Here is a 16362-nt window from a genome sequence, read left to right as displayed (position 1 = left end):
GGAATTTTAATTTGATCAACTCAATTTTTTAGATTTTGTCATTTAACCTGTTATATAATTATCGGTTTAAATGTAATTTATTTCAAAATTGAACCCCTAATACACACTACATCTACCTTTACTGATGAGTAACCATTTTAGCCCTCGTTTTACCATGACAGGACTCTCCAAAAGGATATTTCAATATTGCTAATGCTAGATTTTTGATAGAAAAGAAAATAAATGAAATACAGAAATGAAGAAAATTGAAAACAAAAATGTGGGGAAAATGATTGTTGAAAATTTCCAGTGAAATAGATGAAACACAACTGCCCATCTTCCCCATAATAAATGTTGCAGAGAACACTTTCGATCAAAGTGCATTATTCTTAGCACAACGTCGATACACACAATCCCTGCTTTTTTCCAATTAAATCTAAAAATTTATAAAGAAGAAGAAAAAATTAAGAAAATAAAACAATAATGCAATTAACTGAGGCTTTTTTCACAAATCCCTCAAATCTCAAGAGCATTGACGATATTCGGAGAAATGAAGTACTGGCTTGAGAGAAAGGGGGTAAAGCATGTTTATATAGCGAAGGGAAGGAAAGGGATTAGGGTTTTAGCGCTCAACCACAATGTACTATTACCAAATTACCCTTCCAATTATAATGTAAAGCCGTGGTGATTAAAAACAGCCGAATTGTTGGTCGTAAGCCTGAGACTTTCGCCCCACACCATCACCCCGAAAATGTCTTTTAAAATATTGATCGTTATTTCATAATTTGATTTGGTGTTGGTAAAAAATATGATCATAATTGGTTTGGTTTGATTTGATTTGATTTGATATTAACTTACAAAAATTAAATTAAAATCAAATCAACCTGATATTACATGTATATAAATTTTAAAAATATTTATTGTAGTATAATTTATAAATATTTTTTAATCTTTTTATAGTTCTCTTTTTTAACGTATTATTTCAAGCTTGTACTTATAATTTTTGAATGGTCAAATATATTTTATATCCCATAAAAGCTAGCAACTCAAATAAAGGCCAAAGCAAAATCAAATCAATACTAATGCTGACATTGGTTTAGACAGTAAAAATGCATAACTTATTTTTTCATTGTTTAGTCATGTAATTAATACTTTGTACTTATTGTCGTACTTATTTTAGCATGACTTCGTACTTTTAGATAATGTTTATTTTCATTATGATTTATTAATTTGCAATATTTATCTTATGCGATTTTATTTTCTTTATTGTTGAATATTTTAATATAATGTCATGACTTATCTCACATTATTTTTGTGTTATTTTCTTGGTTAACATCGTATATAGTTTTATCCTACTAGGACCAACGAAATATTGGAATACAAGTTATATATTTTATATTATGAAGATTAACGGGAGAAAAATTTATAATTTGCATAACTTGTATTCAAACGCGCAACGAATATTACCTGTAAAACAGTACAGTTGAATTTATACGTGGCTTATAGATAAGTGAATTAATTTGATCTGAAATAAATAAATAATTGAAGAGTTACGCAATACATAGCCTTAACATATATACGAAACAGGAGAAGCAACAATTTTGGGAACAATATTTTCGGGAACAAGGTTTCCGGGTACAACAACAAAAGAATCGAGAAATCAGAAGATAAGGTTGGATTGAGTTTTGTATAAAATATAGTGTAAGTTTGCCAGAAAATTCGTGTCCCTTACAATGACAACTGAGCTCACTATTTATAGCTATGAAGAAGGTCCTAGGGTCGTGCCCTTAGTTAATGTCAATTATGAGGGGCACTAATGAAGATGTAACGGTGAACATAAATATCAGATTTCTTATAACAGGTAACTGCCCTTAATGCTATGAATATTCTCTATTAGATGCTATCGGCAGAAGAGCATTTACCACATCTTTATGAGCATTATTCTTCTCGGTGACAAACGAAACAGTTGTTTTCAGTCATCCCTTTGTCTTGGGTTTCACGTATCCCTTTCTCGGACGACTATGTGTCATAACATATTTTACCCAATACAGATAGTCCCCCTGCTTTTCGGTGACATAACTTTGTGTTACCGGAAAGTTGGTAGAAACACTCTTTTGGCGAGAATTACTATAATTTCCTCTGAAGGCTCCCATTTTTGATAGTTCGTGGACCTCTCTGGTGCAATGTGTCCCAAAGAAAAGGGGCATGGCGGTGGTTACCAATGACAAGAACGAGTTGATTCCTACAAGAATAGTGACCGGGTGGAGAGTGTATATGGACTATCGCAAGCTCAACAAAGTCACAAGGAAGTATCATTTCCCACATCCCTTCCTAGATCAAATGCTTGATAATTTGGCCGGCCGTGTTTTCTATTGTTTCCTTGATGGGTATTCCGACTATAATCAAATTCTTATTGCCCCGGAGGATCAAAAGAAGACTACTTTCACATGTCCTTATGGTACTTTCGCATTCTCGTGAATGTTATTTGGGTTATGCAATGCACCGACGACTTTTTAAAGATGTATGATGGCTATCTTCACGGACATGGTGGATAATTTCCTTGAAATATTCATGGATGACTTTTCGGTGGTCGGGAATTCTTTTGATGATTGCTTGAAAAATTTGGATAAGGTCTTGGTAAGATATGAAGAGACGAACTTGGTGTTGAATTGGGAGAATTGTCATTTCATGGTTGAGGAAGGCATTGTCCTTAGCCACAAAATTTCAAAGAATGGCATTGAGGTCGACAAGGCAAAAATAAAGGTGATTTCTAAACTTCCACCTCCAACATCCGTGAAGGGAGTGAGGAGTTTCTTGGGTCATGCGGGGTTCTACCGACGTTTTATCAAGGATTTTTCCAAAGCGGTGAACCCCTTGTGTAAGATTTTGGAGAAAGATGCCAAATTCCATTTCAATGAGGATTGCATGAAGGCATTTGAATTGCTCAAGTTCAAACTGACAACTACTTATATTATCACCGCCCCGAATTGGAGCTTGCCTTTTGAACTCATGTGTGACGCTACTGATGTGGCAGTCAGAGTAGTTTTGGGGAAACGTGTCAACAAGATCTTTCATCCGGTCTACTATGCTAGTAAGACCATGAATGATGCCCAAGTCAATTACACTGTGACCGAAAAAGAGCTCCTTGCTATTATTTTTGCTATGGAGAAGTTTTGCCCATACTTGATGGGTACAAAGGTGATTGTCCACACGGATCATGCGGCACTTCGATACCTTATGAGCAAGAAAGATTCAAAGGCTCAGTTAATGAGATGGGTGCTTTTATTGCAAGAGTTCGATCTAGACATCCAAGACCGCAAAGGCAGTGAAAACCAAGTGGCGGACCACTTGTCTCGCTTGGAGGAGGAGGGGAGGTTGCATGATAGCCTTGAAATCAATGACTCCTTCCCCGATGAGAAACTCTTAGCCATTTCAATGAAAGAGGTTCCATGGTTCACGGATCTAGCAAATTTTCTTGTGAGTGGTATCATCCCTGATGAGTTATCTTCAAATCAAAGGAAGAAGCTCAGACGGGATTGTCAAAACTATTATTGGGATGAACCGTACCTCTTTCGGATTTGTACCGATGGCGTGATTAGAAGATATGTGCCGGAGGAGGAACAAGTTGAAATCCTTGGGGCTTGTTATTATTCATCCTACAGTGGTCACAATGGGGGAGAAAGAACGGCAGCCAAAGTGTTGAGTTGTAGATTTTATTAGCCTACTCTCGATAAGGACGCAAGTGATCTAGTCAAGCGTTGTGATGAATGTCAAATGGCCGGTGGGATTTCAAAGAAAAATGAGATGCCCCTCACCACCATCTTGGAAATTGATATTTTTTATGTGAGGGGTATTGATTTCATGGGACCATTTGTAAGCTCTTGTGGGAATACCTACATTTTGGTAGCTGTGAATTATGTGTCAAAATGGGTTGAGGTTGTTGCTCTATCCAACAACGAAGCTAGAAGTGTGGTGGCATTTTTGAAAAAGAACATCTTCACAAGGTTTGGTACTCCGCGAGCCATTATAAGCGATGGGGGTCGCATTTTGCAACAAAGCTTTTGATACCTTACTTAGAAAAGTATGGTGTCACTCACAAAGTCACGACCCCCTATCACCCTCAAGAAAGCGGACAAGTGGAAGTCTCCAACCGGGAGATCAAGAGTATTTTGTCAAAAACAGTGAATGCCAACCGGACGGATTGGTCAAAGAAATTTGATGATGCTTTATGGGCTTATAGGAAGGCTTACAAAACACCGATTGGGATGTCTCTATACCGGTTAGTGTTTGGAAAAGCTTGTCACCTTCCGGTGGAACTTGAGCACAAAGCCATGTGGGCTTTGAAGAAGCTAAATCTTGAGTGGGATGTCGCCTCCAACTTAAGGGTGGCACAATTGAATGAGCTAGATGAATTTCGGTACCATGCATATACAAGTTCATCCTTATACAAGGAGAAGATGAAGCACCTCCATGACAAGTACATTCGGAACAAGGAGTTTAAAGAAGTTGATCTTGTGTTATTGTTTAATTCTCGGTTACGAATGTTTCCGAAAAAGTTGAAGTCTAAATGGAGTGGCCCGTTTGAAGTTGTGAGTGTGACACCCTTTGGTGCATTGGACTTGAAGAATAAAAATGATGAAGTGTCGATCCTCCGCATTGTTAGATTCGTGGGAATCCTGGGAGGGATCGAATCTCGTATGTTTGCATTATTTGAAGCTCCTGACAGCGCCTGCTTCAACTCTGTCATAACTTGTGGCCTAGAATGATTGCTTCTTGATCTTGCAAGACCCTTATTGCGTCGACGACATGCTCTTCATCAACGTCATCGAGAGTGGTCCCCCGAACATATCGAGGATACTGTCTGTCATGCACTAGTATAGCGTCACTGATAAGTGCGAATTTTGACTACTTATTAGCGCATTTTAGATTTCGTTTTAGTCCAAAAGTGTCTAATTGTATTCCCGAAAACTGATGAAATATGCATACCTGCAGGAGTATTGAAAAATGAGCCACTACGATGAAATCCAACTCAAGGAGGAGTGATCTGAACAAGGACAAAAATCAGGCACAAAAGCTGAAGTGCGGACCGCATATTTCTATATGCGGCCGCAGAATGTGAAGGAAAATCAACAGAGCCCTAGTGCAAAGTGCGGACCACACAATTATTGTGCAGCCACAGAAGCTACGTAAGGGCCAACGTTCATAGAGTTTCATTTCAAGCTCAAGAAGAAATGCGGACCGCACAATAATTGTGCGACCGCAGAAACAGCTATGTGACCGCACTCAGGAAATGTGCGGTCCGCAGAAGAGCCCAGTGCGGCCGCACTCAGAATTGTACGGACCGCAGAATATGAGAGATGAGGTCGCAATCTAGAATTGTGCGGTCGCAGAGTCAAATCTTGTCAAGATCTGAAGAGAAGTGCGGACCGCACATATAATTGTGCAGCCGCAGAACCTCCGAAAGGGCAATTTTATCCGAAAATTCCAGCTTTATATGAATAGACTACTTTCACGAAATTAGGGCAAGTTTTGGATATTGAAAGTCCTATAGTCATTTTTACTTGCCTCTTTAGGCAACTTTAGCTTACTTTAGTGATTTAACATTGGATTTTTATCTTTTAATCTTGCAATATAAGTTTTATCATCTTTTCTTCTTTATTTTCTTCTATACCCATTATGAGTAGCTAGATTTCTAACTAGGGTTGTGACCCAACCCTAGTGTGTAAACCTAATGGGTATTTTATTTATGGCTTGTTTATGGTTGAGAGTTTATTATTTAGCCTTGTTCTTACTTTTGATTGTAGAACTAATAGTTGCAAACATTAGTTCATACCTATTTGACTTAGTCTGTTCTTGAGAAAGAAAGACTTAGTTTAGGAAAACTTGACTAACAAGAGTTTGAGATAAAATCAAGAGATTGATAGTCCCAATTAAAGGGTTGAACCTAGAGATAGTAAAATCCGATTTGAGCATTTTATCAATTATTTTGTTCAATACTCATTTGGACTTGAAAGTCAAATTGTCAAAAATCACTATCTTACCGAGAGGTATTAAGTGGGTACTTGAGTGTTGATAGCTATAATACACCCCGACCAACGAAACAAGCTTTACAGTTTACAACCCATTAGGCAAACACCTAGGTGAAGGTCATAGTCCTAGACCTTTTACACTATTTGAAAGCAACAATAAAAATAATTTCTTAGTTTTAATTATTTATCTTGCAATCTTAGTTTAAACTAGATCTAGAATCAACCAAATCTTGTGAAAGTGTAATTTAAGATAGTTCAAGCTCATTCACCATAATATATACTTCTAAATCTCATTCATATAGTTCCCTGTGGAATTCGACCCCGACTCTCTATTGGGTATTACTATTGTATCGACCATTTCATAACCTCAAGTAGAGGTGTGACTTGGACGAGATCAGTCACTCCCTTCGTTATGGTTGTCGCTGATTGAGTCCTTAGAATGAGGATGATCCCATCGAATCTCGGGGTTGAACATGTCGTTAACAGTGTTATCTGCCATTTCTTATGATTTTTCTAAGACAAAAACGATCAAAACACGTTAGTAAAAAAGGCAATCAATTTAATTACACGACTATCTAGTCCCCACGACGGGTGCCAAACTGTTTACATGTAAAATGATACAGTTGAATTTATACATAATTTCTAGATAAGTTAATTAATTTGATTCTGAAATAAATAAATAATTGAAGAGTTACGCAATACTTAGCCTTAAGATATAGACAAAATAGCAGAAGCAACAATTTCGGGAATAAGATTTCCGGGCACAACAAAAGAATCGAGAAATCATAAGTTAAGATTGGATTGAGCTTTGTATAAAATATAGTGTAAGTTTGCCAAAAAAAAGTCTTGTCCCTTACAATGACAACTAAGCTCACTATTTATAGCAATGAAGAAGGTCCTAGGGTCGTGCCCTTCTTTAGTGTTAATTATGAGGGGAATTGATGAAGATGTAACAGTGAACATAAATGTCAAATTCCTTGTAATGGGTAACTGCTCTTAATACTATGAATATTCTCTATTGAATGCTACCGGGAGAAGATCATTTATCACATCTTTATGAGCATTATTCTTCCTGGTGACAAATGAAATAGTTGTCTTCAGTCTTCAATCACCCCCATGTATCGACTTGTATTTGTTCGCGCAACGAATACAACTAAGGCGAAATATAAAAATACAGGAAAATAAAATGTTCTTGTTGAGATTTGAACTCAAGACCTTTGCTAGCTAAGCAAAGGCTCTAACCAATTGACTTATGAGAGCTTGTTGCTCTCTTATTTCAGTTCAAAAGAATTGTTCTCTTATTTCATTAATTTTCCATAAAATTCAAATATAGCTACGAATTGTTGACTATTTTAGTATAATGTCATGACTCATCTCACATTATTTTTATGTTATTTTCTTGATTAACATCTTATATAGTTTTATACTACTAGGACCAACGAAATATTGGAGTACAAGTTATATATTTTATATTATGAAGATTTTAATGGAAAAAAATCTGAAAACCTCGAGAAAACCGAAAAAATTCGAGCAAAACCGAGATTGAAAATCTCGATTTTTGTTGGTTTGATTTGGTTTAAAGATTTAAAAACCCAACATAATTGATTTGGTAATTGAAAAATTGGAACCAACTCGACCTATGTATACATTTGTTTGCTCTCGAGAAGAGAATTCCTTTTGTTAGAGGCTTCATTGAGCAAGCAATTCACAAGCCCGATTATCACCTCATTGTATAAAACAACATTGAATGAATATGAGAAGAATGGACTACTAGGACAATAAAGGGGGTGTTTGGTATGAAGAAAATATTTTTAAAAATATTTAAGCCAATTATATATGGAAAAATTGAAAAATCACTATAGTTTAGAGTCTAATAACTACAATTTGCATAATTAACATTTGTAGCTACTATATAAGGGTATATATAAAGGATACAATCAGTATTATTTGTTCGTGCAATGAATACAACTAAAGTAAAGTATATGAAAATAATATGTTCTTGTTGAGATTTGAACTCAAGACAATTCTAGCTAAGCAAAGGCTCTAACCAATTGAGCTATGAGAGTTTGTTGTTCTCTTGTTTCAATTCAAAAGAATTATTCTCTTCTTTCATGAATTTTTCATAAAATTCAAATACAATTACGAATGATAAATTTACTGAAAATACAGTATAAATATTTGAATGGTCGCATAATTTTCCCAAAATATTTTTCTCCCTACCAAACACATCAAAAGTCTCACAAATTCTAGAGCTTTACCAGAGAAGTGCAGCAAGCAAAAGCCCATTGAATTAAACAATTACACGCAACTAATGGTGCTTATAGTGTGATCAAGAAGTTCACAACTAAACTTTATTCTGTTTCCTTTTTAAAACTGAATAAATCTCAAAACCGCGAAGGTCCAAATATACTCTGTACTTTCGAAAATGATTTAAAAATACCCCTCGTTATACTATTGGATTATTTATACCCCTGCAGTCATACTTTGGGTTCAAATATACCCCTCATTTAAACGAAGGGACACGTGTCATCGTCCTGTTGGCCAATTCTAAATATCTCCTAATTAATTAAAATGACCCATTACCCATACCCGAAAAGCAATTTTCTAAAGCAATTTTTTTTTTTACTAAAAACTGAAAACAACGAAAATATTTTTTTTTCCTTTAAAAAAACTGAAAAATATTTTCTAAAACAATGTTTTTGTAAAAACCAGAAAAAAAACTGAAAAATAATTTTCTAAAGCAATTAAAAACCGGAAAAAACTGATTTTTTTAACTAAAAATTGAAAAAAAAGAAAATATTTGTTTTTTCAGTTTTTACAAAAATATTGCTTTAGAAAATTACTTTTCAGTTTTATTTTTTAGTTTTTACAAAAACAATTGCTTTAAAAATTATTTTTTAGTTTTTTTAAAGCAATATTTTTCTAAAAACTAGAAAAAAATATTTTTGATTTTCTCAGTTTTTAGTAAAAAAACATTCAGTTTTTTCAAGTTTTTACAAAAATATTGCTTTAGAAAATTGCTTTTCAGTTTTTTTTCTTCCAGTTTTTACAAAATTCAGTTTTTTTAAAGCAGATTTTTTGTAAACACTGGAAAAAAAATATTTTCGTTTTTTTCAGTTTTTAGTAAAAAAAAAAAATTAGTTTTTTCCAGTTTTTACCAAAAAAAATTGCTTTAAAAAATTATTTTTTGGGTATAGGTAATAAATTTTTTTAATTAATTAGGAGATATTTAGAATTAGCCAACATGACGATGACACGTGTCCCTCTGTTTAAATGAGGGGTATATTTGAACCCAAAGTATGACTACAGAAGTATAAATAACCCAATAGTATAACGAGAGATATTTTTAGACCATTTTCAAAAATATAAGGGTATATTTGGACCTTCGCCTATCTCATAATCATCAAGTCGAAGTAGTCAAAGTTTGTAGCTTTTGGTGGATGTACAAGGAAATGGTTTTCATAGTGGGTACTCCAATAATATTTATGCTTTTAGACCAGTATATCCCATTCAAACAATTTTCTACCTATCTTAAATGAAGTCTTGAGTAGCCAGTTTTGGCGACACCATCGGACTATTGGAGTTAGATGTGAGAGTAGGGGGCGGGTGGGCGGTGACGAAAAAAAAAAAAAAAAATCTGAAAAAAAAAAACCTTTTTGGAGAGGAGGGGCGGGGTAGGCGAGAGAATGGGGAGGGGTTGGGGTTAGATGTGAGAGTAGGTGGAGTTTTTGAAAAATATTTTACTAACTTTTTCTAGGGAAGTCATTTTCGTCCAATTTAAAGAAAATGTGATATCTAGTAAAACATTTTTCAAACTATTTTGTGCAACCAAACAATGAAAAATGGGAAAACATTTTCTGAAAAATATTTTTCGTCATACCAAACACACCCTAAATCACATCAACTTTTCATTATTAAATAAATGGTTTAATGGGATAAGAATACATATTAGTTAACCATAATTAAGTGACATAAGTTTATGCGCTAACACATTGATTTGATATAAACATGAGTGTGAATTAGTTCTTACTGTTGCACCTTTTTCTTTTTTCCATCAAAGATTTTAGTGATGGGGACTTGCAGCATTTCAAGTACAGATATATGTAGCAGTGTGAGAACAATCTGCATGTGTTTCATTTGATGAAAATTGTACATATCTATAACGTGAGAAATACAATGAATAAACCCATGTCCTACCTTAGAACGAATTTCAGAAGAAAAATGCTGGAGTATTTTCATAATAATATGTAAACTTTCTTTTTCCAAAACAAAAACAAAGTTTATTAGTTCCTCGCCGCACAAAAATTCTTTAAATGCTCAACTTGTGTTGACAGTAGTCCCTGAACTTTGGCCAGCCTACACGATTGATCTGTAATTAATCGATATGTTGATGGATTCTCCCATGGAACAATTCCATATTCGTCATTGAACCGTTCCATTCTTTCAACAAGGAATTGCCAGAAGAATGATCCTGCCCCGGACCTGTTTCTCTTTGCAGACTTGTATATAACATCAAGAACCATTTTGAGGAATCTATCCCGTTGAGCTGGTTCAAAATCCTCGTTATCATTTGACAAACCAAATTCAGTAAACAGGACTGGCTTTTTCAGTTCCCTGTCACCGTCTTCTATGTGAGAAAGCATCCATTTGGCAGCAAATTTCAACATCTCTTCAAAATTTTTGTGGTGAAACCTACAGAAAAATTTTCTTGGCTTTAAGTTTGATGATATATATCCTTTTTCAACGACTTGAACGCCTTATCCCTTTTTCTTCTCTTATTTATCACTAATTCACAAAATTAAGCATAATGTAAAGCTTACCAATGGTCTGGATACACGTGTACGGAGGCAAAATCAACTGTTGAAAGTATAGAGTTTCGGATAAAATCAGATCCAAGATCAGCAGCCCAAACTTCTGGATTGGCAATTGATTTTTTGGGACTTTTAGGACCATAGAATCCTTCGAGGCCCACGGTGAGCAGATGTTTCCTGTCAATTGATTTCACAAATGTTGACATCTCTTCTATCCAGTCCTGTAAATTGGCATAATGCAATTAATTCATACCAACGTGCGTAAATGTGTAAGCAAGCAGAGGAGTCTACTTTTCAAAGATTGGTTTGCTGCATTTTTTACTTAACAGAAAAAAGGAAAGAAGAAAATTTACATGGTATGCAATTATGAAATATGAAGAAGCAATGTTCAGATGTTCCGAATTCAACATGCCATTAAAACAAATCCAAAAGGGAATGAATCCAGTAAGCGTTACAACCGATTAAGATAATGCAGTCATGCTACTAATCTTTTCCTTTATTAAATCAAATGTGTGCTAATATTTAAGATGGCAATCAGAAATGCAGGTAGTGTACAAGAAATGCCAAATGAATTACGTCCTTCATACACATCGAGGACCCACGGACTAATAACGATTCGTATACCAATAAACAGTAATAAATACTCCCTCATCCCATCTTGGATAAAGTGTTTGAATGGACATGGAGTTCAAGCAACAACTGAACATTTTTGACACATATGCTAGTTATATTTAGAGTACCAAAACTACAAACAATTAAATGAGATGGTAAGAGTTCCACATGTCCCTTCACATTTCTCTCACCTAATAAACCATCAGTTTTTATATCAAGTGGGGTCATAATAAGTCATATTAGTAAGGGGATTTTGTTAAATTAAATAATTTCCAAATACAAAAAGGTATCAATCTTCTTGGGACGGAAGGGGTAACTAATTTACGAACAACAACATTAGGCCCCAAAAGCTCAGGACAAGAAGTACTTGAGCTCAGTCATGACATAATTGAATGACTTGTTCTAAACCAAAATCTTACTGAACTGCAGACATTGGACCAACGAAAAACCAATTGTTGCTTGATAAACCGGACAACATTCTCACTAAGTGATAGACTGCTCTCTTGTTCAGACATTCAAATATTGATATGAGGTCAAGTGCAGAAGTTACCTGGAGCGTATCACCAGAAGGATCGGTCATGCAGCGAGGTTCATTAATTAGCTCCCACGCGAAAATGGTCGGATCATCCCTGTACTCTATACCGGTGTATATGTTCCTCCTTGTTAGCACTGTCTGGGAAGATGAAATGGAATGATGATTTAGGTCAGTACTTTAGCATAGAGAGTAACTTTGATATCAATGCCAGGATGTTGCATGTGAGTGCAGAAAAGAGCTAAAAAAGCTCAGCTCATGGCAAGGTCTAATATTTGAACTAGTTTGTAATCCTTAAAACATATTACAAGTGTTATACTAGATCAGAAAGCAAATGCGTCATTCTGGGGACGAACAAAGCAGATGATAAAATTCAGAAAACTGATATAACTCATTTCTTTCACAAGATAAACATTTCTTCAAAGTGCTGGATGTTTATTCAGCCTAGGAAACTAAAACAGAGGAGCTCCACGGCCTTCTCAATCCCCATACCTCACCACTTCAGAATAAGTGGAGGGGGGGAAGAAAAGGTTTGTATCTTACATATGAGCTATTTCATTTAAGGTCTCTATCTCAAGTTAGATACTCAAAATTTGGAAATCCTAGTACAGGAGTTACTTGAAACAAAAGCAAATAAATAGACAGTCTCTATAATAATGTCTTGAATAGAAAATAGACGTACAAGCTCATGGAATAAATAGCTTTTTAAGGCCTTTGTAATATTGTCTCGAATAGGAAACATCAGTTCAAACTCATGAAATAAATAATTTTTCCAACTTAGGCAAAGGCTATTGCTGACTAATACAGAAAAAGATCAAGTTTTAGATGGATGTAATGTGTCGTGTTCACACGAAATACAAACATTGCCACATTTGGAAATACCCACAGCGCAAAGCACAAGGTTATCGATGGAAAACCCATTTCAAGGGAAAATTACCTTGACATAATTTTTGAAATAACGGCGGATGGATGGATCATAGAAGAACGAATCATTTGAAGAGCTTAAAGCAACACCTTCTTCCCATGCCCACTTTACATACTGAGTCTTCCCACCGTAAGCTTGTAGATTGTTAACCAAGCTGAGTATCAGCCTGATCCCATTTCTTCTGGCTTCTGCAATAACATGATCCAATGCCTGCAGCAACAGATTTCTATATTAAATAAAAGAAGCCAGAGGGATAAAATGTATGGATAATTTTTACAACATGCGCTAGGAGTAAGCTACTTGAGAGGTAGTAGATCCAGAAATTAACAACAGTCTATGGACCAGAAAAAATTGCTGAAGAGATGTACAATCATGAAATCTACTAGATTAAGTAGAAGACTTGTGGAGGCAATGGTTTGGGGATGAACCAAAAGGAAACTGGAAAACGACGGATTGGATGCAGTTTCCGTGTTGGTAATATCTTCCTCTAAAAAATTCTTTTTCATGGGCATCTTCTATTCAAAAGGATCTTACTCAATTCAATAGAAACTTAAATTCCACCCCACTTTTTTTCTTTTAAGGCTAAATTGTTCCGCTCATTCAATGCAAAGGGCGAAGAAAAAAAGAAATATTTTGTCCAAAAAAAAAGAAAACATGCGGTTTTGTTTCTTATCGAAGAGGCAAGAGCCCTTTCTACATTTTTTTCTATAACATTGTAGAATAATGAATTGAATTCGTATAGGCATCTTTGTTTTGATTAGGTGACTTCAGATATATGTAACTAAATATAGCTATGTTGCACGGACTCTTCAAAATATTGCCGCACCCCTGTTGGATCCTCCAAAAATGCACTATTTTTTTAATATCCGACATGCACCTAGCGGCACTTTTTTGAGAGTCCGAGCAACATAGAACAATAGTTTACAAGACATCATATTGTAGAATTTAATTTAATAATAAGTCATAATTAGAGCCCATACTATATATATACAAGAGATCATTATTGACTAACAATTATGTAATAATTGCTCTAAAAAAGGCTTAGCACTAAAGTAGAAGTACATAACTATCCAAATGAGACAAAAAAACAAGATTTTACTTACCCTGAACACTTTTTCATCAAATTTTCCAGGGGAAATCTGGAGAGCATTGTAACCACCATCATTGAAAGCCCAAGTTCTACAAACAGTAAGACCCATCTTTGCACTAGCTTGAAGCATAGTTCTAATTCTTGGTCTAGTACTATAATCAGCAGCATGATCCATTAACCAGTAAGAATTCCATCCATTTACATAAAAAGCTTTACCATCAACATAGAACTGAGTCCCATTCCTCTCCACAAAACTGAGATTTATTTCTTTACTGTAATTTACCCACAAGTCCCCAAAGGACAAATATAGGAAAGCAATAAATGATGCAAAGCCAATTATTGGATAAAACAAGCCATTTCCTGCTAACATTCTGCTCATAGATGATTTAACCATTACAGTTAACAGGAAAAAAATTACCACACTGCCGACAGTAACTAGTGATAGTGAAAACAAAACCCCAAAGGTGCTAACTTTGAACTCCAAATCTAGGTATTTGATGAAAATAGAATGTAAAAATGTGATCTTTATACCTTAGATCTCTTTAACTCCCCAATCTTTAGGAACCCCACCTGGGAAAAATGATTTCAAACAATAATCAGATCCCCTTTTGGAAATATACCAAAGAGATAACTTCAAGATTAGCCAAAGTCCAAGAATTGCAAAAATGGGACCTTTTTTGGTTCCAAGAATGGGGGAGTTGAACTGAATGTGTTCTAATGATTTCTCGTGATGGCATTTATAGATTTAGAAAAAAGTAAGAAAGTATACCTAACAATGTAACCTATCAAAAACCTGTCAAAAACATCATGAGAATTGAGAAAACTTAAGGGAAATGATGATATGAAGAAGAACAAGATGGCAGTGAGGTGGAATGTTGGTTTCAAAAAAAATGCAAAGTGGTTTGCTTAATTAGATCTGAAATCTTGATTTCATGGCTTTTATTTTTTCTTGAATATTAAAATTGTAAGGAGCAAGTCATACCAAAACTCCAAACTTTGGGCCATTGTTGATTTAAGCCTTTCATCTTTATGTTAATTTCATTTTTTTATATATATATATATAAAAAAAAATAAGGTGTCCCCTTTGGTCATGTGCCTACTCCACTGGTTAGCTTCACTAGAACCAAGATACTGTGCAGTAATTAGTAGTATGACTTTTTAAAGATTTTCTTTAGCATATTATTTGCTGGACTTTTGATAAATTAACTGACAAAAATGGCTTCTAAGATTTCCAAATTGTCATTGCCCACGTGAGTACTGGGTATCCTTTTTGTAGTTTCGTCATTTTTAATCCACATGATTGATTCCATCATTCATGTACTTTCTTTCCTCTTTTTACACTCCTTCTCTTGCCAAATTCCAACTAGCGAAGCTTCAATCTACATTAGACCTGCACAAGATTATATGAAGCTAATTCATTTAGTTTTTTTTCTATAATTCTGGTGCTATAGATAGCTTGAGTACATTTTAACTAATTTTACAGTTATTTATTATTTTTTACCAGGCACAAATATCACACAATTCTGTCCACAACAAAAAAAATAAAACAGAGTGAGGCTTATTACAGTAGACGGACTCAGAGAAGGATGTAAGATTTCTAAAATATGGGTGCACCACTGAAAAAGCGAGAAAAAAATATTTAGTGGAAATATCCAAGTTCTTTTGGATAAATAACTAAATATTCAACTCAGTGCATCGATCAACCTTTTGGGGGGCAACTGACAATATTAGATCAATTTTACGCAATAATAGAAGTGGTAGAGTTATTTAAAGTACGGAGTAGATCCACTCTATATGTTTATGTTTACTGTAACAGAAATTCCTCCAAATTTAGGGGACATTTCATTTACTACTTTAAATTAGTAAAAGATTAAATTATTCAAAATAGTAACGAGTTTTTTACCGACAAGTTACATAATAATACAGCTAATAATAATTTTATGATTATCTAAGACATATATATTTCTTCTTTGATATATTGTCACAGACTGACAAACAATACTGAGAAGAGCCAAAGTGAAATAACATGCTCCATACTAGCACATACTGCTTTCTCTCCGCGTTAGTTTGCTTTGCCTCCGTACTTTAATAAATATGACTTATTAGTTATTAGCGTATAATATTCGAGATCTATAATATGCGTAATAAATTTTGTTTACGTTAATTGAGGAAAGTACTTACAAAGACATTTTCGCTGTTGGTAGTCAACGAATTAAGCAAATTAATATTTGAATGTTCCGTCCATTTAACACCAATCAAGCCCATCTTCTAGGCGTGTCTTATGGAAATTTGATATCAATTCAAGTAACCCTTTTATGATATTTTTATTACTTTGAATTAAAAAAAGTTGGACGGAATGGTCCATGAATAGTGGAGAAAAGAAG

The 16362-nt window shown here is 34.6% G+C and overlaps 1 protein-coding gene and 1 non-coding gene across 2 annotated transcripts; both read right to left on the bottom strand.

Annotated features, from left to right (window-relative positions):
- Nucleotides 1-255: 255 nt before the first annotated feature.
- On the bottom strand, nucleotides 256-402 carry LOC117274455 (small nucleolar RNA snoR135). The gene has a single exon (XR_004504552.1). It is a non-coding gene; the product is annotated as a small nucleolar RNA snoR135 (small nucleolar RNA).
- A 9718-nt stretch (nucleotides 403-10120) lies between these two features.
- LOC104087445 (mannan endo-1,4-beta-mannosidase 2-like) lies at nucleotides 10121-15012 on the bottom strand. The gene is made up of 5 exons (XM_070181399.1): nucleotides 13992-15012; nucleotides 12901-13098; nucleotides 11982-12104; nucleotides 10829-11040; nucleotides 10121-10700 (listed from the first exon to the last, which is right to left on the bottom strand). Exons 1-5 carry the CDS (start codon nucleotides 14370-14372, stop codon nucleotides 10292-10294), a joined length of 1323 nt encoding a protein of 440 aa, XP_070037500.1. The 5' UTR covers nucleotides 14373-15012; the 3' UTR covers nucleotides 10121-10291.
- Nucleotides 15013-16362: the final 1350 nt, after the last annotated feature.

This window comes from Nicotiana tomentosiformis, chromosome 7 (assembly GCF_000390325.3).
Source record: "Nicotiana tomentosiformis chromosome 7, ASM39032v3, whole genome shotgun sequence".
In the NCBI taxonomy this organism is placed as follows: Eukaryota; Viridiplantae; Streptophyta; class Magnoliopsida; order Solanales; family Solanaceae; genus Nicotiana; species Nicotiana tomentosiformis.
This window is presented reverse-complemented; position numbering and strand designations above follow the sequence as displayed.